At 39.4% G+C, this 25,258-nt stretch overlaps 1 protein-coding gene across 1 annotated transcript in view; it reads right to left on the reverse strand.

Moving 5' to 3' along the window:
* Nucleotides 1-25,258, reverse strand: part of LOC148873250 (FAD-dependent oxidoreductase family protein) — a 39,406-nt gene that overhangs the window by 12,467 nt on the left and 1,681 nt on the right. The window contains exon 2 of the mRNA XM_088964142.1: nucleotides 11,359-11,508. Coding sequence (XP_088820268.1) covers nucleotides 11,359-11,508 — 150 coding nt within the window. The remainder of the gene's footprint in view (nucleotides 1-11,358; nucleotides 11,509-25,258) is intronic.

Here is a 25,258-nt window from a genome sequence, read left to right on the forward strand (position 1 = left end):
CTCTACTTATATGGATCTTGGGAATTAAAACCTTTTGCAAACATTTTAGAAACCATAATGTATATATATACTTATATATCTCATATAAAATATATTTTGCAAAACAAATCTCAACGATTGAAATCGGTTGCCGGAAGTCTTGGTTTCCATTAGTGAGAGTGCATCCCCGATCATTACCTTTGTCCGACAAAGGGGTTGATCCTGTCACTATGATCATCCACTCAGATGAATTCTCAGACTGTCCCAACATACCCAGGTTTTGACCCCCGCTAAGGATCTCACTGATTGGTACATCAAAGACAGCCCAATCCGACACCTAGTGCAGTATCATAATCGAGTCTAGGGGTCGGGTGTAACTTTCCAGTTTTGCCCATTAATCTCCAAGGTCCAGGGCAATACTGGAAATCTGGTCCAGTTCAAAGATTCAATTGATCTTACACTACATGTGCCTAGGGTCTCACCCTGGCAGCTGAGACAGGCCACCCCAACCGACTTGGTGACACATCAGTGTCAGCCTTATCAGGATAGGACTCCCAAGACCGACCCACTAGCTGTGAACATTCTAAACTAACACAAGTCTCATTAAGTGTCCAGTTTAAAGGTATTACACAAAAACATACCAAGGGAACAGGAATCAAGTATGTACTTTTATTCATTTACAATTGTTTTCACTGTAGCTATTGTAGCTACTGTAGCTACAGTAGTCCGAACCAATAAGGAGAAGAAGAAAGAGAAGAGAAGAAGAAGAATATGAAAGAATTGTCAAACTTGATAGCTAAACCGTAGCTACAGTAGTCCGAACCAGTAAGGAGAAGAAGAAAGAGAAAAGAAGAAGAAGATGAAAGAACTGTCGAACTTGATAGCTAAACCCTATCAGTCGACCTCTTAATAGTGATTAGGCTTCTAATTAAATGTACAATGACTAAACTGCCCCTACTTAAGTATGGGACAGAGAACCTCTAATAAGACTGCCACATAAGCTCATAACTTAACCAAGGTGAGATGACTAATCTACCCTTATTCGGCTAACTCTAACACTCCCCCTCAAGCCGGAGAATATATATCATATAATCCCAGCTTGTTACATATATAGTTCACTCTCCCTGAGCTTAAGGCTTTTGTAAACAAATCTGCCCACTGATCACCTGAGCTTACATGTTTTGTGCTTATCTCTCTAGTAAGAACCTTCTCCCTCACAAAGTGGCAATCAATCTCTATGTGCTTTGTTCTATCATGAAAAACAAGGTTGGATGAGATATGGAGCGCAACTTGATTGTCACGGTACAACTTCATTGGTTTATCCATGTGGAACCCGATTTCTAGTAGGAGATTCCTCAACAACACTAATTCACATGTAGTGTGTGCCATGGCTCTGTACTCGGCTTCAGCACTGCTTCTAGCCACAACCGTCTGCTTTTTACTCTTCCACGTCACAAGATTTCCTCCAAGAAATGTGCAGTAACCTGTAGTAGATCTTCTATCAGACACAGAGCCCGCCCAATCTGCACTCGTGTACCCAACTACTTCAAGTTTTCCTCCTGGTTTATACAATAGCCCACGGCCTAGAGCTCCCTTCAAATATCTTACAATTCTAAGAACTGCATCCCAGTGAGATATACGAGGGTTTTGCATAAATTGGCTCACCACACTGACTGCAAAGGAGATGTCTGGTCTCGTGATAGTCAAATAGTTCAACTTCCCCACTAGTCGTCTATACCTTCCAGGATCATCAAATATTTCCCTTGTATCACCACTCAACTTAACATTTGGTTCCATAGGAGTCTCAGCCGGTTTTGCACCTAACAGTCATGTTTTGTCCAATAGATCGAGAACATATTTTCTTTGGCACAGGTTTACACCTTGTCTTGATCTAGCAACTTCTATACCCAAGAAATACTTCAATGTCCCAAGGTCTTTTGTTTGAAAATGATTTTGCAAAAAGACCTTGAGTTTGTCGATCCCCAATTTGTCACTGCCAGTTATGACAATATCATCCACATAGACCACTAATAAAATCTTTCCAGCTTCTGAGTCATAGCTAAACACTGAGTGATCAACCTGGCACTGTTTCATTCCAAAATTCTTCACCACTTCACTAAACTTCCCGAACCAAGCACGAGGCGATTGTTTCAACCCATAAATTGCCTTTTTCAGTCTGCACACCTTACCAACCTCCCCCTGAGCAACAAACCCAGGTGGTTGCTCCATGTATACCTCCTCTATAAGGTCACCATGAAGGAAGGCATTTTTTATGTCAAGTTGAAATAAGGGCCAATCATACATAACTGCCAGGGAAATTAACACACAAACAGAGCTAATCTTAGCCATTGGAGAGAAGGTCTCCATATAGTCCACTCCATACAACTGTGAATACCCTTTAGCAACAAGTCTGGCTTTCAGACGCTCCACACTACCGTCTGGCAAGTATTTAACAGTATACACCCATTTACAACCCACAACATGCTTACCAGAGAGAAGAGTAGTGAGCTCCCACGTGTGAGTATGTTGAAGAGCAGAGAGTTCCTCCTCCATTGCCTACCTCCACCCAGGTGAACTAAGAGCCTCTTGGACATTGTAAGGTATGGAAATAGATGACAATAGTGAAACAAATTGGCGATGTGAGGCAGAAAGGCGAGATACTGAAACAAAATTGGAAATGGGATGGAGAGTAGAACTATGTTTACCTTTCCGTAAGGCAATGGGTAGGTCAAGTCCTGAAGGTTCAGCAACAGGAGCAACGACAGGATCCGCGGACAAGGTAGAAGCTGGAAGAGGGGCTGGTGTCGTTCGACGTGTATACACTTGCCGAATTGGTGGTCGTTCAGTAGGGATCTGCATTGGATGAGATGACGAGTCAACTCCAACAGGAACACCCGGAACGGGATCACTGACCGGAAGAGGAAGAGGAAGTAAAGGTGGAGACGAAGATGCTTCAGTTCCTGAGAAGAAGGGAACAGACTCAAAAAAGGTGACATCAGGACAGACATAGCACTTCCGAGTAATGGGATTGTAACACTTGTACCCTTTTTGAGTCTGAGAGTAGCCAAGAAAGACACACTTAATGGAGCGTGCATCCAACTTGTCTATTCCAGGACTCAGATTGTGAACAAAGCACACAGCCAAAGATACGAGGTGTTAATGGAAAGGGAGACAAGGTGGGAAATAAGATAGAGAAGGGAGACCAACCATGAAGAATAAAGGAGGGCATCCGATTAATGAGGAAACACGCAGTAAGTACAGCATCACTCCAAAACCATTTAGGAACACTCATATGATGAAGAATAGACCGAGCTGTTTCAAGGAGATGACGGTTCTTTCGTTCAACCACCCCATTTTGTTGAGGAGTGGATGCACAAGAAGTTTGATGAATGATGCCATGCTATTCTAAATACTGTTCAAAGGAAGTTAGAAAATATTCACGACCATTATCTGAACGAAGAACTTTGATTGGAACACCAAATTGTGTACGTATTTCCCAAACTGACACGACTCACACTGTAACACTGACAAATAACTCAAAGACGGAACTAGTATCTTGAGTGCCTTGAGAGAAGGATGTCCCAGTCGACAATGCCATTGTAGAGGAGTGAGTGAAGTCTGAAGTGCAACTGACGATCCACCACCGTCAAGGTAATACAATCCACCAGCTTCATGCCCCCCACCAATCTTCTTCCCCGTCCTGAGATCCTGAAAAACACAAGAGGAAGGGAAAAAAGTAACAGAGCAATTAAGAGTCTTGGTTAATTTACTTACAGACAAACGATTGAATGGAAACTTAGGGACATATAGAACAGATGACAAAGAAAGAGAAGCCATGTCAACATTGCCAACACCACAGATGGGAGAGGAGGAACCATTGGCAAGGGTAACAGTTTGAGATGTGGAAGTTTCAGAGAGAGAAGAGAACACACCTGGAGTCCCGGTCATGTGATCAGAGGCTCCAGAGTCAATAATCCAAGGAGAGGTTTTAGATGACAGGCAAGCTATACCTGAGTGGGCAAGAGTAGCAGTAGTGTATTGTGAAGTGGACTGAAGGAACCGCTCATACTCATCACGCGGTACACTCACCATCTCCCTTCCGGAAACAGATGTAGATGTGGAAGGAGTTAGGTCTGCCTGTTGATTATCACTGACATCAACCCCACCAGCAATAGCATGATTGGCCCATTTAGAGGGAGGGCGGCCATGAAGATCATAACAGAAATTTACGGAATGTCCTTCCCTGCCACAGTGGGTACACTTCCTTCGAGAGCTGCCTTTTTCTTTGCCACGGCCTCCCCCTGAGTCACGACCACCACCACGGCCAAATATGGAGCCACCACGACCTCCTCGGGAGGCATGTCCTCCCCCTTTCGTACCACGTCCACCTCCTCTGGCTGTTACAAAAGCTGGTCTATCAGACTGTGTGGGATTCTCTATCTGTCCCAAAGAAATCCTGCGAAGCCGAGCAAACACTTCCTCAAGTGTAGAAAGGGTAGAGCCCCCCAATATTTGGGCTCTAACTGGTTCATACTCTGATTTCAACCCCACTAAGAACCTTGTGACATCTAGTTGTTCCCTCTGTTGTTGCTGAACCTTAATATCTGGAATGAGAGGATGATAGACATTGATTTCATTTCTGAGGTTCTTCATACTGGAATAGTACTCTTCTAGGGTTTTATTTCCTTGTTGCAGACCAAAGTACTCCTAATAGAGCTGATATACCCTTGTAGTATTATCTTGCCCAGAATACAGCTTCTTGGTATGTTCCCATATGTCCTTAGTTGTATCTAAGAACATGAAGTTGGCACTTATTTTGGGTTCCATACTGTTCCATAGCCATGTCATGATTTGAGCATCCTCCTGTTCCCAATCATCAAACCCTGGAGAGTCAGCCGGTGGTTTATCTTCTTTCACATGCTTCACTTTTCTCTTTGCCTTGAGAAAAACTTCCACCGACTTGGCCCATAGAACATAGTTCTCACCATTCAGTTTAATTGAGGTCATCTATACACCTAGATAGTCAGAGGAAACCACCACACTAGGTTTCTAATCACTACAGCCATCTCCCATTGCTGCCATGATACTCTTTCAATGCTGCCTCTAATCTGAATTCCCAATCACCAACTAAGTGCTACTGTCAAGAGTTTGATGTTCCAAAACCTACAGCAGTCCCTAAACACAATGATAGATACACACGCCTTTGTTCTTATCCACACCACTACTGATTTCACAAAAAAAAAAACACAGACTACACCGACATTAATTCAGCACTTACTAACCACATGCAAGCTCATTTACAACTACTCAACAAAAACTCAACTAGCTGTCACACCACTACTGCTGTCAAGAATTTGTGCATTACAAGCACCACCACACAGCCATAGCTGTCACACACAATACAAACCTGCTTTAACGCTTTTAAGAGGGCACCACAAGACCAACAAAAACTCAACTAGTACCATTGCATTACACCTTGCACCATTCGGCCACCTACAGTAGCAACCCTTACACCATTTGGTCACTGTAAACACAGTCTGTTCTTGGAATTTTTCCCAGAACCAAGGCAACAACCAACCTAGTTCTCTAGGTTCTGATTAGTCCTCTCAAGTTCTTGAAGATTTTCAACCCAGAAATACCAACAGCACACAGAGGAGAGATAACCAACCTTCGTTTGAGAGCTTCAGCCAACCATTCACTGCTGAAGTTGTTTTCTTAGGAAAGAAGGTTCTGTGCACCAGAAAAAAAAAGAGCTGTGATGTTTCAGGCCTGGGACGAATTACTTTTCTCCATTGACAGCCCAGAGAAGAAAAGGAGAGAATTGAAGCACGAACTGAAGTTGTCACGAACTGAAACAGGTCACGAACTGAAGTTGTCACGCTCTGATACCATGTTTTCACTATAGCACTGTAGCTACTGTAGCTACTGTAGTCCGAACCAGTAAGGAGAAGAAGAAAGAGAAGAGAAGAAGAAGAAGATGAAAGAACTATCGAACTTGATAGCTAAACCCCATCAGTCGACCTCTTAATAGTGATTAGGCTTCTAATTAAATGTGCAAGGACTAAACTGCCCCTACTTAAGTATGGGACAGAGAACCTCTAATAAGACTGCCACATAAGCTCATAACTTAACCAAGGTGAGATGACTAATCTACCCTTATTCGGCTAATTCTAACAACAATAAACTCATAATGTACATCATTCTGATTGAAGCTAAGGGCATACAAAACTGTCCAACAAAGACAAGTCGACACACTTGCTCAAGAGTTAAGATCGCTACATTCTCATTCTGAAACAAGGGATAGCAACTCCGACACAAGTGCCTCCACTCATTCCTTTTCATCATCAAGGAAAGCAACCAGATTAGTTGTAGTTGTGGGTGGTGACAAGAAATGACAGGAAATGGGTCTCAAGATTGAGATCCCAAAGTTTCATGGAGGTTCTTTCACTTGTTCTTTACAATCATCAAGGAAGCAACTAAGGTAGCTGTAGTTGCGAGTGGTAACCCAAAGCAGTGGGAAACAAATCTCCAGAATGACTTCCCAGAGTTTCATAGAAGTATAGATCCAAATGAATTCATATATGATGACTTTATTGATTGGTTTAATATTGTTCAGGATTGTAATGAAAATCTTGTGTGGCCATTCTCCTCAACAATATCTATTGAAGAAAAGCATGCTGATTGGATGGAAGGGGTTCAAATCCAAAGCCCTGGATCCTTAAGGATTTTTATCAAGACTGCTAGGAAATTTTAAGGGATTACTTGCAGAAGGTGTTAATTGAATTTTTTGGGAGAGGTATTATCAATCTAGAGCTTTACTCCACATTTATTAACTTCACCCCCAAGAAGTTTGAAGCATTGCATCCGAAGGACTTTAGGCCTATCAATCTAATCAATAGCTTGTATAGAATCATTGCTAAGGTTCTATCCAGGAGAATTAGGGTTGTTCTTCCTTCTTTGATTAATCCGACTCAAGGAGCCTTTGTTCAAGATAGGAAAATCGTTGATCATATCTTAACTGCTAATGAATGTGGCGAGGACAAAAGGAGATCTTCTTAAGGAAGGGGTTGGTTTGCAAGTTGGACCTGGAGAAGGCTTATGACCCGGTTGCTTAGGGTTTTTTGTTAGAAGTAATGAAGAATTTTGGTTTTGGTGATAGGTGATGTAGTTGGATTTCAGGTTATTTAATGTCTTGTCATTATTCAATTTTGGTTAATTGTTGTACTGGATCACTTTCCAACTATTAGGGGAATTAGAGAAAGTGACCCGCTATCCCCCTTTCTTTTCACTTTGGTTGCAGATGTGAGGGCTGATTGGTAGAGAAGAGATCCCTATCACTCATCTTCAGTTTACGGATGACACCGTTTTGTTTTGCGATGGGAGTGATAGGAGAATTGTCATCTTATTTGAGAGAATGTCAAACTTGAAAGTGAATTGCGACAAGAATTGCCTTGTGGGTTTGAACATGGAGGATAACCAAGTGTTTGAATCATAGTTGTCAAGGTGACGCCTAGGGACCTGCCTAGGCGACAAGGTGCCGTTGGAGTCTCACCTTGCCTAATCGCCAAGCAGTTTTCTATAGCATGTTATAACAAACTTCTATATTCTTAATTTTTTGAGGTTATAATTATAAAATAGACATTTTTAAACTAAAATATTATTTTGTGTGTTTATATACTAATTTCTTTTTGTTATTTTCTTATTTGTTAGGGTTTAATCAACACAAACATTCATAAATGCTGTATTCAACTGTCAAAGACTTCAAAACCTGAACCAATAAGTAAGAAAATAAAATGTTGCCCAATCAACACATTTTCTTCTTTTTATTTACGAATTTTGTGCTTTTGTATACTAATTTTTTCTTCTTCTTCCACCTTTTCTTTTCTTCTTTCCTATACCTATATTTTTCGAATTTTCTTTTCTTTCTTCTTTTTCTTCTAATGAATATGCTGGAATATGTTGATTTTCTATAACATGAAGTTTATACTTTTCTTATGAAAATTATGGATATTTATAAAGGAAATATGATTATGGAACCTAGGGAACTACCTTAAGATACATGTTTTTACTTAAAAAAAGGCAAATTTACTGCCCAGCCAGGGGCATAAAAAATACCTCCAAAAGCAATGTATTACTTTAGAAATTTCGAATTTTTATACCCTGCAAATACAAATTCCCATCAACTCCACTAACCCACACCCACGTCACCCCAACATCCTGTCATATTATAAAAATACCCGAAATACCCCTGATACCCACTTGACTCTCGACCCTCTATAGAGAAACCCAGGAATACCCCTAACATTCCGTCGCGGTTAAACAGTTAATCTTCTATCTCCTCCCAACGGCGTTAATCTTCTCTCCCCTCCCAACTTCTTCATTTCTTCCATTCACTGGCGTTTGTTTGAAGAAGACGAACATCCAGTTTTACTCACTATTTTCCACGCAACATCCGAAGACCAAACCTGTTCATTCGATCAATGGAAGACAAGGTAAGATTCTAGCCTTCTCTCTTTCCTCCCGCTATGTCATTCTCTCCATTTTTTTTATCTTTATTTTCATTTGTAAATCCCACATTTCCCTTCATTTTTTGATCTTTACTCACCTGTTCATTCGAACATCTAGTTCTACATGCGGCAAGGACTTTGTAGAGAAGCATTCATTTGAAAAATTCCAACACCCAACTTGTTCATACAGTGTAATATTATATCCTTCTCTGTCATTCTTTCCATTTTCCCTCTTTTTTTATCTTTACTATTCTTTGTAACTCCCGCTTCCCTTCATCTGTGTCGTAGTTGGTAGGAGCCAACTACAACACTAATACTGATTCCTCAAGGTTGTTAATCACTTAACTTGATCAAGAAACACTCCAAATACTGAAATCAATATCACAACACCCAAACAATGGGATTTCTCATGAAAAGAACCCCTGACAGCAAGGCCAAAAAGATACTATCAAGAAACACAAGATAAACCAAGTCCAAAAAGTAATGAAATCAATCAACTTCGGTTCGACAAGCCACAGAGATGCTCTACCCTATAAAGGAATTGAAATCCTCCAAGAAAATACCATAACAGCTCCAACCAACTGATACTTAGTGTTGACAGTCCAAACCAGTAGGGTAATAGGACTGTTGAACTAAGAAAAGGGATTAAAACCCTTTAGAACCAATTTAGAACCTCAACCAAGAAACCGAGAAGCAAGAAGACCCTAGGGTGACACCAAATCTAGGGTCCCAAGAAAAATGGAACATCTGATTGAGAAAAAAGGGGATTCACCAACCTGTTATGTGATTTCTCTAGAAAAAAACTGTGCTGTTTTGTGCTGATCAAAACAGCCTTCAAATGACCTCCAACCAAAGGTTCAAAGATGGATATTGAAAGCCTAACGAAAACCCTTCAGACTGGAAAAAGAACCTGAGATTACAACCTGATATCCACGACCTACTCTGATACCATGTCACATAACCAGTGCGTGCTAGATAGAATGCACCAGAAATCAGGGGTGTTTCACAGAATGAATCGACCCCACCCCAAAAGAGCCAATATATGTACAATTACAGAAAAGCCCTTTAAGGGCTAAAGTAGAAGAAAACAAAGAAACAAATAAAGAATAGCATACAACAGGGACTACAGTAATATAGTACAACATCGGGACTCTTCACATATCCTTCATATTTAATCACCCACAGCCCACTCTTTTTTTAGTTTTTTGAACAGGTGAAGTAATTATTATTTTTTTAAAAAGGGTTTAAGTATCAATATTGTATTGATTTACTATAGAGCAAAAATACATCAGCTCATGTACAATGAGAACCCGTACATTGGTAATATACAAAACAAAGAAGAGTCATCCCTAAAAAGGGAAAGCTTGCAATAAAGAACTTAGTTGGACACCCTGAAACCAGGGGAGAAGCCAAGTATATTGGTGGGGGGTCCTTGGTCACCCAAACTTTTTGTTAAAACCATGGTTACCTAGTGGAGGCTGGGTTAGAAACATAATAAAGTGGGTTCTTGCCCCCCCCCCCCAACACACACAAAAAAAGGAACTAAAATTGTAAAGGATCACTCTCTAAGGCTCCTCCAACTCCTAAAATTTAAAAAACAAAAATTATTTATTTTTCTTTAAAAAATCTGTAATAAACCAGAACCTTCTCAGGCCATTTTCCCCCAAACCCTACTCCTCCCCAACTCATTTGCTTGTTTAACTTAGCAATCCAAAAGAAAATTCCTGGCTCCGCCACTGCCTGAAACATTCTATGTACACCCAGCCAAGAACAAAGCAAACCTATGAGATTACCACTGACTTCCAACAAACAGAATATTTGTTGTCAACATGGTTTGACACAAAATTTTCATATTCCCCAGTGAAGACTACCGGCACTATGTGGAGTACAAGAGATAGTATTATAACATAGGTTGATGACAATATTGTAGATATGTGGAGTAGCAATATTACTACCCGCTTAATTTACATGATTAAAACTTTGAGCTAGCTCAATATTCATTTCATACATTAAGTTAAATAATAGTTTTTCATTGTATAATAGATTATTTGGTTAATCTATTAGAGTCATTTGCATTTTCTATAAGGTTAACTTTTGCTTTAACTCATTCTATCATGTAGTTTCAAAATCTTAAGGTTTACAGCACAACTTCAGAACGTATTCATTTTGCCTATAACCTTAGCTTCTAAGCTTTTAATGATTTGGAACAAGATAATAATTTAAAAAAGTGTGTCCATGCATTTATCAAAAAAAAGTGTGACCATGCTTCTTTTATCATTTCATAAAGTAGCATTTTATATTTTAGCATATTTTAGAATGTTTCCACCATGTCAATAAATTTTACAATATTTCCATATGATATTTCTGACATGGTTCCTATATTTAGATGACTGATTTCCACTGATGCCAACATTTTAAACCTCAAGGATTGGTAGGGAATGCAAAGAATGGGGTTGTCTAGGGTCAGGTGCTAATTTATAAGCTGTAAATTATATCAGTTGTTATTTAACAAAAAAATTATATCAGTTGTTTTTTCTGTGTTTTTAATGTTTGTGTGATACCTGGCATGGTGATTGGATGGTTGTACTTTGAACCAGTTTGCCTTATTGTCTGCTTTTGAGCAGTATTGGGCTTTTTAATGAAATATTTTCTGTTACCCATCAAAAAATATAATACGGCAACAACTAATATTAAGGAAAATTACAATAGTGCCCTTGCAGCACAATCTACCAGAAAATACAATAGGTAGTATAGAAAAGAAATCCAGACAACCTGATTAGGCATTTTTTCCATAAACAATTCCCAAAAAAGTAATAAGATGATTAATAATCAGATTATTTTTTTTTTATAGAATAGCATAAAGCAGTAGTACCTGTTTTCCTCCAACCCAATATTTCTAATGGACTCATGCCCTGATGTTGTATACTATCTGCCAGTTTTTCCCACAATTGCTTGCTTCTCATTGCAAGTTCCCATATATCACTTCCAGGTGTTTTGTGGATCATCCATATATAACCCTGGCCTGACATCAGCTCAAAAGGAAAAATAGAAAGTCAGGAAATCCTAAAGCAGGAAAAAGTTCATGAAATGTAATGAAAACATTCAAAGGAAGAAAAGGATAAAGTCTACAATTACTCACCAAATTCCTTATGATTTCCCACAAATTGAGTGAGTTACACCCATGAACATAACTAAGATTCCAAAGAAATCACTGAATCATCTTGATGCAGGAGCAAGAAGCTCGGGTATGAAGTTCTAGGGATTTTTTTTTTTTTGTTGTATTCTTAGAAATAGTAGGTGTGTTTCAGTCATTTTATATAGTATCCATTGGTTCTGGCCTTAAGAGTTTGCTTCATCTATTCATAGTTTAGTTGTGTTTAAAATGACAATCATTACTTTAGGAGTTATTGAACTTTCATTGAGTTAAACAATGGTGGTGGCAATTGGTGTGATATTATCCAGTCATGCATGGAGTTACTTGAATAAAACAAGTAGATTTCTGTTCTAATGTAATTCAGAAAAGAGAAAAAGAGAAAAGAAGAGTAGAGGATAAGAAGAAGAAGAGAAGAGAGGAGAAGAGACAAGAAAGGGGTTAGGTTCTTGATATCTGCTGCCCCAAATTCTTTCTTATTTATAACCTTTAATTCCTTACAATAATAGGACAGAAATACTTAAGTCCTAATCCTAGTAAGACAAAATATAATATAGATAAACATGAAAAGGCCAGCCGGCCCAATCTTAAAAGAAAAATAAAAACAATTAGGAAACTAGGTGTGGGTATGGAACCACACACACTAGAGCTTGAGTGGGGGTATGGAACCCCACACTCGTGACTAATTTCTTCACTCCCCCTCAAGTTGGGAGTAGATATATTTGTCATGCCCAACTTGCATAAATTTGTCTCCAATTTGATTTTTGTGACTGCTTTGGTGAAGAGATCAGCTAACTGCATGTCTAAGGCAATGTAAAGAAGGCATACTTCTTGAGATGCAACTCGCTCTTGGATAAAATGCCTGCCAACCTCGATATGCTTAGTCCTATCATGCTATATTGGGGGGAAAATATTAATTGCAACTTAATTATCGCAATATAGCATTAGGCGCTTCTCATAATCAATCTCCAACTCATTACGCAAGGATTTCAGCCACAACTCTTCTACGACACCATTGGCCACGGATCTGTAATCTGCTTCTACACTGGAGCAAGCAACAACATTCTATTTCTTGCTTCTCCAGGAAACAAGGTTTCCCCCCACAAATGCACAATATCCAGAGGTAGATTTCCTGTCATCAACACATCCAGCCCAATCCGCATCTGTATACACTTATTTTCATATGACCATTATTCTTGAAAACTATACCTCTCCCTAGACATCTCTTTAAGTAGGCAAAAATCCTTTCTACTGCAAGGAGGTGGGTGGTCCTGGGAGAATGCATGTATTGACTGACAATACTAACAGCATATGAAATATCTAGCCGAGTTAGACAGAGATAAAGAAGTTTCCCAACCAACCTTTGGTACATAGCCCTATCCTCAAGTAATTCTCCACTTTCTACACTATCTTATGGTTAGGCTCAATGGGAGTATCAACAGGTTTCACTCCTAACTTTTCAATTTCTTCCAATAAATCCAGAACATACTTCTTTTGAGAGATGAAAATTCCATGCTTAGATCGACCTCAATTCCTAGGAAATAGTGTAATTTCCCTAGGTCTTTTACTTCAAATTTCTTGTGAAGGTGTTATTTAAGGGTTTCAATTTCACTAGTGTCATTTCCTGTTATCACAATGTCATCTACAAAGACTACAAGTAGAGTCAGGGAAGGACCTGTCTTCTTAAAGAAGAGAGTGTGATCTGACTGAACCTGTATGAGAATCAACCTGCCTCCACCACTTTCTGTGATACACCCTCAACTTCCTACATTTTTGACAACCTTCTTCGCAACTCCCCCCCCAACCAGGATAGGTAAAAGAACTCTTAGAGCTGGAACTGAAATCCCTTCCTCACTATTCTCCCCCCTGAAGAGAAGCCATATGATAGTAGGGCATATCCTCAAAGAAGGTGGCATCCATGGGCACAAAGTGCTTCCCTAAAGCTGGCTCATAACAGCAATATCCCTTTTGATTTTGTGCATACCCAAGGAAAATACACTTAGTGGCTTTGGGATCAAACTTGGAGCGATAAGGTCCAAGGATTTGAACAAAACAAGTACACCCAAAAGTTTTGAGGGGAATAGTGAATAGGTCCTTATCGAGATATAGAAGACTGAACGGGGAATGCATGTTTAGGACCCATAAAGGAACCCAGTTAATGAGGTATATGGTTGTACGGATTGCATCTCCCCAGAAACGTACGAGAACATTGGAGTTGAGCATGATACTTCTGGCTACCTCTAAAATATGTCTGTTTTTTCTCTCAGCAACCCCGTTTTGCTGAGGTGTGTGAGGACAGGTGCTCTAATGAATGATCCCATGATCAAGGAGATAGGATGCCAAGGGTTTTGCAAAGTATTCCTTGGCATTATCAGATCTAAGACTCTTGACCTTGGTTTCAAATTGAGTTAGGATCATCTTATGGAAAGCTTGGGTCAAAGAGGGGACCTCATCTCGAGAGTACATAAGATAGACCCATGAAAAATGGGTATAATCATCAACAAATAAAAATATCTATACACCCCATGGTGGGAGTATGGTAGGGCCCCCAAACATCGGTATGCACAATTTCAAAAGGAAGGTTGCTTCTTTTATTACTTAAAGGATAAGATGATCTACTATATTTTGCAGTTCACAACTTTCACATTTTAACCAAGACACTTCTACTGACTCAAACAAGTTTGAAAAAGACTCTTTAAAGACCCAAAAGATAAATGACCTAAGCGGTTGTGCCAAAGCATAATCTTACTACAAGACTGAGAAATAAACAATTTCCCTACATCACTCTGCTCCCCTTGGGAATGTTCCAGTAGGTAGACTCCATTCATCTCATGGCCAATCCCAATCACCTTCTTCGTTTCCAGATCCTGAAAAATGCACTGACTAGGGAAAAAGGTTACTGAACAGTTTTGACTTTTAGTAATACTACTAACTAAAAGTAAGTTAGCACTAAGCTTGGAAACATGCAAAGCTGTGGAGAGGGTGATGGTATCTGATAATCTGATGTCTCCCTTGCCAGAAATTAGTACAAGAGAGCCATCAACAATAGAAACTTTATCTCTCCTGGAGGATAAACAATAGGTGTTAAATAGAGTAGATATGCTAGTCATATGATCTGAAGCACCTGAATCTATTACCCAGGAAGGTCTAGTATTACCTGGGATAGAAGCATGACAAGCAGTAGCTCTTGTAACTGTATGAGCAAGGGCTGAAGTAGGCTATTGAGCTGATGTAGGCTGAGCTGAATTACTAAATTCATTTTCTAGCTGAATCAGAGCAGCTCAGACTGCAACTAGGGTATCTAGAAGAGTGCCTTTTATGCCTGATGAAGTTGTACTATTAGTGTTGATAGTCATATTAGCATTCCCTTTCTTATTTCTCAACTTTGTTAGAACTAGATGAGGGTGCAACTTCCAACAGGTGTCCTTAGTATGTTTAGGTTTCTTGTAATGTTCACATACTAAGTCCTTCTTAGCTTCCTTCTTCTCCTTATCCCCACCAGATTTAGGTCTAAATACTACCAAGGCTGATTCGGAGGGTTGTTGCTGCAACATAGCCTTTCTCCTAGTTTCTTCACTATGCATTAGGGAATAGGCTTGTGATAAAGTCACACTATCTCTTGTCAACAACAGTTGTCTCACAATGTCATATTCAGAGTTCAAACCAACTAGGAACTCAAAAACTCTGTTAGTTTCAACCTGCTTTCTATATGTTTGTGCATCTTTCTGACTCTCCACTCAATTGTTTCAAGATAGTCAATTTCATGCCACAAGGATTTAAAGGTTGAAAAGTAAACAGAGACCTACTTCTCTCCTTGCCTCAAATTTTTAACCTCACATTTTAGCTCATAAGCCCTAGCAACATTAAGAGGCTGAGAGTAAGTTTCCTTCATAACATCCCATATTTCCTTAGTTGTTTTGGCCCACAAGTAGTTTCAGCCAATGTGTGGCTGCATAGAGTTGCACAACCATGTCATCACCAAAAAATTTTCTTGGACCCACCTAGCATAAGTAGGGTCCACCTTGGAGGGTTCCTTCACATCCCCTAGCAAGAAGTTCAGTTTTCCTCTACCCCTAATAGCCATCATGGCTGATTGGGCCCACTCCAAGTAGTTTGATCCATCAAACTTAACAGAAGTAATCTGAAAGGTGTTTCCAATCATATTACCTGAACCACCAGTCCCAAAAGAACCTTCCCCTTGGTTCTTGTACTCCATTCTAGGTTAAAAAGAGGCTTTAAACTACTGTGACAAGAAAAAAAATTGTATTTCAAGGCTAATAATAGCCAACCTAGGACAATGATTTTGCAGTTAGAAAACAGTCAACTACTATCCTGGGATTGATATCAGTCCTGGACTGATTGATATCAGTCCTGAGATTTTCTATCCGTACCTCTCTGAATGAATATCAAAGTCCTTTTGAGTATCAATCTCAAGAAAAGGTACTTACTTTATGAAGAAAAAAGCCCAGAAAACTGATTGCTACCTTCAGTCTTCAAACTTGATCAATTGATTATTGTCAACAACTTGAATCTTGATCAAAGAAACAAGAAAAAAAAATTGATCGGCACCTCCAATCTTGATCAAGAATTGATCTTGATCACTCAATTCCTGCCTGATTTTTCCTGATTACAAGCTCTCTCCAATCTTAGGACAGCTGCTAAAGCCTTCTTGCAACCTCCAAGAATCAGTCGAAATAAGGATCTTTCTGAACTTTCAGCCCTAAACAATTCTCATGTGGTCGGCTGAATTAAATCCACATGAGAAACCCTAGATCTAAGGCTCTAATACCAACTTGAAAGAAGAAGAAGAATTGTTTACTGTATTACAGGTTTGAAGAGAAGAAAAGAGAGAGAGAGAGAGAGAGAGGAAAAAAGAAAGAAGGGGTTCAATGGTGAATGATCTTCTGCCCCATACACTCCTTTATTTATAGCTTTTAGGATCCTTACAAGAATAGGAAATAAACAAAAAATAGAGACAATAAGGCCAGCCAGCCCAACTTAACAGAAATTATAAACTAAACAAATTAAAAACTACTAAAAAGAAATTAGAACCTACTAATAAAAGAAATTAGAAACAACTAGGTGTGGGTATGAAACCACACACACTAGAGCCTGAGTGTGGGTATGGAACCCCACACTCGTGGCTAACCAAGTATTTCTTCATCTAGTATCACCTAGGACAGAAGCATGACATGCAATAGCTCTTTTACCTATATGAGCAAGGGCTGAAGTAGGCTGGGCTGGTGTAGTAGCTAAAGATCCAGGAATACCAACTTCCTTTTCTAACTGTGTCAGTGCAACTCGAACAACTGCCAAGGCATCCAAGGATGTGGTCCTTGTGCTGGAAGATGATGCACTGTCAGTATTAGTTGTTGTATTAGTAGCACTTCCCTTCTTGTTTCCGAGTCTAGCTGGCATTAGGTGCGGATGCAACTTCCAACAGGTCTCCCTAGTGTGTTTGGGCATCTTGCAATAATCACAAAAAATATCCCATTTGTCTTCCTTCTTAACTTCCTTTTCCTTTTCTCCTCCAGTTTTGAATTTCTTTGCTGCCGAGGCTGCTTATGTGGGTTGGAAGGATAGCATTACCTTCCTCCTACTTTCTTCACTATGGACTAATGAGTAGGCCTGAGATAGGGTCACACTCTCCCTAGTGAGAAGTTGTTGTCTTGTAATATCAAAATCTGAGTTTAGGCTGGTTAAGAACTCAAAAACCCTGTTTGTTTCAAGCAGTTTTCTATATTTTGCTGCATGCTACTAACTCTCCCATTCAATGGTTTCCAAGTGATCAATTTCATGCCAAAGGGATTTCAGGGTAGAAAAGTATACTAAGACTGGCCTCTCTCCTTGTTTGAAGTTTTTCACCTCACATTTTAGCTCATAAGCTCTAGCAACATTGAGGGGATGGGAATAAGTCTCATTTATGCTGTCCCAAATCTCCTTGGCTGTTTTTGCCCAGAGATAATTTCAGCTAATGTGGGGCTATATGGAGTTACATAGCCAGGTCATCACCAAGTAGTTCTCTTGACCCATCTTGGGTGAGATATATCTTCTTTGGCTGGTTCTTTTGTGTCTCCGATTACATACCCTAATTTTACCCTGCCCCCAATGGCCATCCTTGTCGATTGGGCTCATTCCAAGTATTTGTTCCATCAAACCTAACAGTAGTAATCTGGAATGAATTTTCAGTCATGTTACCAGTCCCAAAACCTTCCCCTTGTGTTTTCACCTCACTTCCAACCCTTTCCATACTATGTAGATTGAAAATAGGTCACAAAACTTCAAGAAGAAGAGTCCTTTTTTGCTGAAACACTAAGAGAGGAACAGAAAAGCAATCCAGAAGTCAATCTTCAGACTTCAGCAAAGAATTAATATCAGTCGACAGTTTTCTCTCATAACTGTATATAGTGCTTTAAACACATGTATTTCAAATAAACGTGAGTTGAGAGGTTTGAACCCTTGTATTTGCTTTAAAAAATTAGGAAACTAGTCATCTATCCACCACATTCAAGTATGATATGATTTGTAAAATATATCATATATAGTACATATGTGACCCTCAATTAAACATCTGACCCATGAACCTCTCCCTTTTCTGGTTTTATGCCCAGTCTGGTTCTCTAAACATTGATATAAAATAGGTGCCTAACTAATGAAAAAAAAAATAGAAAGAAAAATAAACAATAAGTTGTGCTCAATATAGCTTCAGTCAATCCCTTTCCTGGACATTGCATCTGCCACACAGTTTGCTGACTTCTCTACCCAATTGACTGATGTTATTAACTCCATCATGAGGCTTCTTACCTCTTTCAGTATATATTGATACTGTCATGTGCCCATCTTGCTGTTTTTTCCACGCTACCGTAGTTGATAGTTCTTGAATCCCCTTCCACTACTATGTCTTTGTAGTTTAGGCTTAGGGTGTTCTGCAACTTCAAGCCTTGGAATATTGCCAGAAGTTCTGCTGAGATTGACATAGTGTCATCATGTTCTCCTAGGTTGCCCCTACTGCAACCACTGAGTCTTAACTTTATAGAGTTTGCATCTAGAGTTGTTGTCCAAAGAGCTACCTTCCTTCCCCCTGTAGATGGAGGAGGATTACACTAATGAGAGACCATCAGATAGTCATCTAAATTTTCTCTAAATCTATTGGAGGTAGGCTATTCCTTGAAGAAAAAGCATTGTTCTTTTTTCCCTTCCAAATTATCAAAGCACGGTAAAAAGAAATGCATCATAGAATTCTGTAATTTCTACCTTTCTTAATTATATCAAGATTGGCTACCCCTATAGTGTAAATATGTATTTTCAAGTTAAAAACATGATGAATGATTTTTTTTGCACATTGTACTTATGGTTAGTGATACCTATAAACTCTATACTGATTCTAGGTGAGCAACAAGTCCTCTCTTCTTCTCTCTAATTGTACAAGCAGTCATTAGTTTTTGGGATTTGGCTTGTTTCTTGCAATCGGTCAATTAGAGAAGGAAGGGAACACGAGAAAAGAAAGACCAAAGAAAACAGAAAGGGCCAATAATTGTAAGAGAACCTAATGAATGACAAAAAGACATTAATACCCCTATGGCATATACATTACATTTTACAACATTCCCATCTGGTGGGATAATATATTTTTGGAGTATGGGGAATCTTGTATTCTAGTATAAAAGGGGTATCTTGGCAATCTCATGTTTAATGGGCTGAGGGGGAAATATATCTCTTATTGTAAGGGCAGAGTTGTACTGTGTCTGTTACATGTAATTCTTAATTAGAACAAAACATACTGAGGGGGTTGGGTTGAACCCATCAAACCCTACTCTTCCTCTCCTTACTTTTCTCTTATTTATTTTCTTTTCCTTGCACTCGAGCCCTAAATTACTAATTCAAGAACACCTAACAAATCTAATTTGGTATCAAAGCAGTGTTGCACTGAGTTGGAGACGCTTTCTCAAACCTATATGACCTACTAATGTCATTAGGCCATACGAAAGACATCAGTGGTCGTACAGGGACCTACTACTAAGTGAAGGGAATATCACCACTTGATAAGAGTAGGATTTATGGAGTATTTTGGGGTATGTTTCATGTCTATCATATGAAGGTTGGTATTTTTCCAAATTTTTTACATGGAAAATTGTAGAAATTTAGTTTTGTGTTTAAGTCCCTCCAGGGCTCGATTGGGAAGTTTTTTAATGTTGAGATTTGATATGGTTGATGTGTGGCAAAATTTTCTTCAAACCATAAGTGGTTTGACATTATTTGGAGATATTTGGAATTTCTAATGGTTTTTTTCTCCTATTTTATTGCCCAGACCAATTTTTCCCTTTTTTGGACTGTACCATCAGTCTTGAACAATGTTGAGAGGGTGCTATTGCCTTTTTTGATATTTGGAAGGAGAAGACTATTTATGTTTGAGGTGTTTAAGATCTGATTGTTAGACAGTTGTATGCCCTTAGCTCCAATCAGAATGATGTACATTATGAATTTATTGTAAATGAATAAAGTGCATATTTGATTCATGTTCCTATGGCGTGTTTCTGTGTAATACCCTTAAATTGGACACTTATGAAACTCGTGTTAGTTTAGAATGTTCACAGCCGTTGGATAAGTTTAGGGAGATTTATCCTACCAAGGCTGACACTGGTGTGCTGCCAAATGTTGGGGTGGTCTGTCTCAACCGCCAGGGTGAGCCCCAAGGCATAAGCAGTGTACGATTAATTGAACCTTTGAACCAGACCAGATTTCCAGTATTGCCTTGAACCTTGGAGATTGATGGGCAAAACTGGAAAGTTACACCTGACACCTAGACTCGATTATGATACTGCACTAGGTGTCGGATTGGGCTGTCTTTGATATGCCAATCAGTGAGATCCTTAAGAGGGTCAAAACCTGTGTATGTTGGGACAGTCTGAGAATTCATCTGAATGGGTGATTATAGTGACAGGATCAGCCCATTTGTCGAACAAAGGTAATGATTGGGGATGCACTCTCTCTGATGGAAACCAAGACTGCCGGCAACCGATTTCAATCGTTGAAATTTTGTTTTGCAAAATATATACTAATATACATATATATATTATGGTTTCCAAACGTTTGCAAAAAGGTTTTAAGTCCCGGGATCCATGTGAGTAGAGAGTGCAACACTGTTCCTTGCAACCGAGGGAGAGGTCCTCTCTTGTCGGGCAGTGTTTGATCATTATGGGATGAGAGATTAAGTGTAAGACCATTGAGGGTAATACCTGATGGGCTAATCGTGCATCTACCCACAGTCCCTGGGTGTTACAAGGTGGCTTGGCCCAAGGACCACTTAGGTAAGTGTTGGGCCCATAGAGCCCATGTGATGGGTTTCATGGGGTGCACTGTCCATAACAGTGTATTCGGCCAGGCCTTGTAACAAAGGTTGGGTTGAACCCATGTGGCTGATGTGTAGATCAATGTTTGGGTCCCACACCATACAAGGAAGCACAACTGGGCAGCAGTTTGGAAGGCTAAGTGAGCACATAACCTTATTGGGCCTAAAGCCCATTTCGAACTAGGCTGATTTGATCAGTTAAATGAGGGGTGAATTCTGATATTAGATTGGCAGATAGTATTGGGTCTTAACCCTATCCACTTAGAGATTCTAGATCTGAATGTGATTCAGATCTAGAAACCTCCTAATAGGATTAGGAGGGGGCTGATCTAATCTACAAATATGATAAGGGTTTACCCTTATCACTTAAAGGGAATTCTGATCCAAATATGATTTGGATCCGCAACTCCTAATGGGATTAGGAGCTAACCCCTTTAAGCTTATAAAAGGAGGAGGGGCGGCAGCCTTTAGAAGACATTCATATTCACATCCTCTTCAGAGCTGAAATCACAGAAGAGAGAATTCAGCATCACTGCGCTAAATCTCTCTTGCCACCTCCTTCCTGCCGCCACCATATCTGCCAGTTAGATCTCCTCTTGTCAGTAGGAGTGATCAAGATTGGATCTTGATATCAGTCCTTTAAGAAATGGCTGATTGGAAGAAGTTCCCACGTGCCGTCCAGCTGATACTTGCGAAGGATCTGGTTCTTTTGAAGAACGCTGTTGATTCTGCTCCATCCTGCACTGCGCCATCTTCAGTGGGAGCAGTTTTTTGTTCCTTCCTTGGGCGTGAACACCTCCATTGGAAGATACTATTTCTCTGTATTAGGTATATCCCTCTCCTACTACTTTTGTTCAGATCTTTCAAGATTGATCCTTGAAAAATATGACTTTTCTAAAATAGGGAATACAATTCCAAGTAGGATGGAGAGAAATTTTTGAAATTTGCCCATTCTAATCCGCAAGATTCGGGCGTCCATACGATGGATATCTCATCCCTTCACTGATTTCAGTCATTAAACATTTTCAGAGCATCTTTGTAGCAAGATATCAGATAGCAACCTTCCCTTTGACTGTTTGTGCCTCATTTTTTCCCAAGATTGGTTATTTGGCTTTTTCCCCTTATTGGTGTCTTGGGTTACAGGAGCTAAACACTTTTTTGAAAAGTTTGAACTATTGATATGGTGGGATGTGGTACTTTAGATAGCTCTACCTCCAGAGAGGTCTTAAGGAATGTTAATGTCCTTTCTTCTACTTTGGAAAACATTGGACTATAAGTTATAAATATGAAACTCGGTGGGATAATGGTCTCACTCTATGAGGATGCTTATTGGTGGTAAAGGAAAACTTGGATAGCTCAATGGGAAGACAATTGATCAAGATGCAGATGATCCAATTCCTGGCACATGGGAAGCAGAAAATCTAATGATCATGTACTTACTGTTGAACTCTATGCAGCCAAATATTAGCAGTGGTTTTATGTTCATGAAGACTTCCAAAGCAGTTTGGGATGCAGTTGCAGAAACATACTCCTAAGTCAAGAATTTTTCCAGTATTTTATCATCTTAGTCAAGAGATTTCCCATCATAAATAGGAGAGAGGTCTCTTGCAAATTACTATGCTTCATTAAGGCATCTGTGGGAGGAGCTACACTATCATGACTCATGTATCCCAGCTTGTAAGACTGATAATGTAGCATATAAGAGTAAGATAGAGGGAACTTGCATATTTGAGTTCCTTTCTAGTCTTAATCCTGAGTTTTAGCTAGTTCAGGTTCAAATGCTTAGTAGGGATGAGCTACCTTCTTTACACCAAGTGTATGCCCAAGTTCAATGAGGAAAGTAGAAGGATCACTACGCAGCAGTATGGTATGATATCCTTAGAGTGATCTATATCGATTCCATATAGGGATGCTAAAGGGAAGGGTGAGAAGGTGGACAAAGGGAAATTAAGATGTTCCTATTGTGGGGACTGGCATGACAAAGAGCATTGTTGGAAAGTGGAAACTTCACAATCAGCCTACAGTTTCAGAAGAAAAGTGGGCCAACTGGAGAGCAACAAGCTGTGGCATAAGGTAATTGCAAGCACTCACAGGACACTGAATAATGAATGGGATGCAAAAGCAGCTTCTTCCTAGACAGTACTTTGTCCCTGGAAATCAATACAGTACCCAAGTTTCATTAGTTTTACTAGATTTGATGTGGGATGTGGGACATGAGTACTGTACCTTTGGTTGGATGAAACAGTGTTTACAAAGCGAAAGGCACAAAAAAAAAACACAAGGGCCATTTTGCGACAGAGGCGCAAGGCAAAGCGTGCACCTTTTTGAAGCAAGGTGCAAAAATGCAAAAAAAAAATCTAAAAATGCAAATTATTAAAACATTAAACAAATTATTAATAAAAATATAAACTTAAATTTTAAAATAAATGCTTTAAAAAACATATTGTCTCAAATTAAAATACATAAACATATAAACATAACATATAAAACATATTTAAAATGGAAATTTAAAAATAAAATCAAGCATAACATATAAAACATATTCAAGCATGTAAATTCTAAATCTCTTTATTTCTTTCCCAATTACATTACTTCAAATAGCTAATATGATGTTAAACATTATGCATTCTTGATTCTACGAGCCGCCTTTGTACCAAGCTCCTTGAGGCAATCCCAAACAAATGCATTACTTCAAATAGCTAACATGATGTTAAACATTATGCATTCTTGATTCTATGAGCCGCCTTTGTACCAAGCTCCTTGAGGCAATCCCAAACAAATCCATATTAGGGTCTTAAATTCTTAATCCTTACAAAAACAAGTCCATGTACCAAGCTTCGAGAACCCCCCCCCTATTTGCTAATGTTGTTCATTCATTCATCCTTGTAAAATATCTTCTTAAAAGGCAATTAAAATTATGAAATCATTTTTTTGTGTAAGATTAAGAATTTAAGACCCTAGCATGGACTTGTTTGGGCTTGGTCAGGGATCCAAGGGCAAAGCCCCCAACCCAGCTACTAGGTTCAAAAAAGAACAAAAGCGCAAAAATTAAAAAAGGCACATGGTAGGGCTGAAGCACAAGGTGCACCAGGCATTCACCTTTTGAAAGTGCTGTGCCAAAAGCCTAGGCGAGGCATATTTTGAGGTATGTGCCTCACCTGAGTGTCTAGGCGCACCTTTTAAATCACTACTCCCACCAAATCAAGCACAACCTTTTGCTTCTCAAATGGAGTAACAATCAGCATCCTTTTAAGTTATCAATAATCTTCCTCCAGCCCTGCACTTGTTCTTTCACCTCAATCACCAAGCTCCATTCCCATTCTTCTACCTATGTCATGGCAACAAGTCTACTCTTGCTATTCATTTTTTCCATTGTGAGGAAATCATCCAATCTGCCTTTCCTTCCAACGGTACTTCTTTCCCTCCTTGCTAAATTTTCCAATGCTTCCTTCTGTGTATCTTCATTTTTTCTAGTGTGAGGAAATCATCCAATCTCCCACCCTTCACCTTTTCTCTCTTCAGGGAGGCACATTAGTTGCTTCCTCCCATTCCCAAAATATTCATAGTTGCCCAAGAAACCCCCTCTAGTACTTCCCTTCCTTTCTACATGATATATCCTTCATCACCAAGTGTACTCTTCCATTCCACCTCATCCCAAGACCTAATTGCTCCTACAGAATTCTTGAGCCAAGCTATTGCTTCTTTTCCAACTTGCAACACCATCACCATCTTCATTTCCCTGACTTTCAGAGCACTCTGAACTCTAGCTCTCATCTCTTCAAATAGAAAAACTCTTAGCTTCAACCTGCAGGAATCTCCTCTGCTTAGCAATCTCCATAACCATCTTCAGATTGTCTGCACTACTGCTGCAGGAATCAGATCCACTTAGTAATGTCCATCACCATTGCCATGGAAGCAGATTTTAGTGCAGTCATCAACATCTACAACCAGCTGACACTGACTCCTCTGGGTTACCAAGACTACAATCATCAAAATTCAGTCTGGTTTCATCCGCGAGGGGGGTCCCACATTTAGCTCTCTTTCTCTCTTCAAATGATAAATTTATTAAAATGAAACCTAGCATCAAGACCACTTAACACTTCGTAATAAATTTCCCTTAATGGGCTGGTGAAGTCAGTCAGGTGCCTCATGATGAAAATTTGAGTTCCACCAAAGGTCTCTAAATTGCAGATATCCCTTTTTGTCTTTTTCGCTTGTATCATCGTGAGTTTCATTGAAAAGATGCAGCATTTTTTGTGGTCAATAGACTCA

The sequence above is a fragment of the Nelumbo lutea genome, chromosome 1 (assembly GCF_056320005.1).
Source record: "Nelumbo lutea isolate HS-2025 chromosome 1, American lotus-T2T, whole genome shotgun sequence".
NCBI lineage: Eukaryota > Viridiplantae > Streptophyta > Magnoliopsida > Proteales > Nelumbonaceae > Nelumbo > Nelumbo lutea.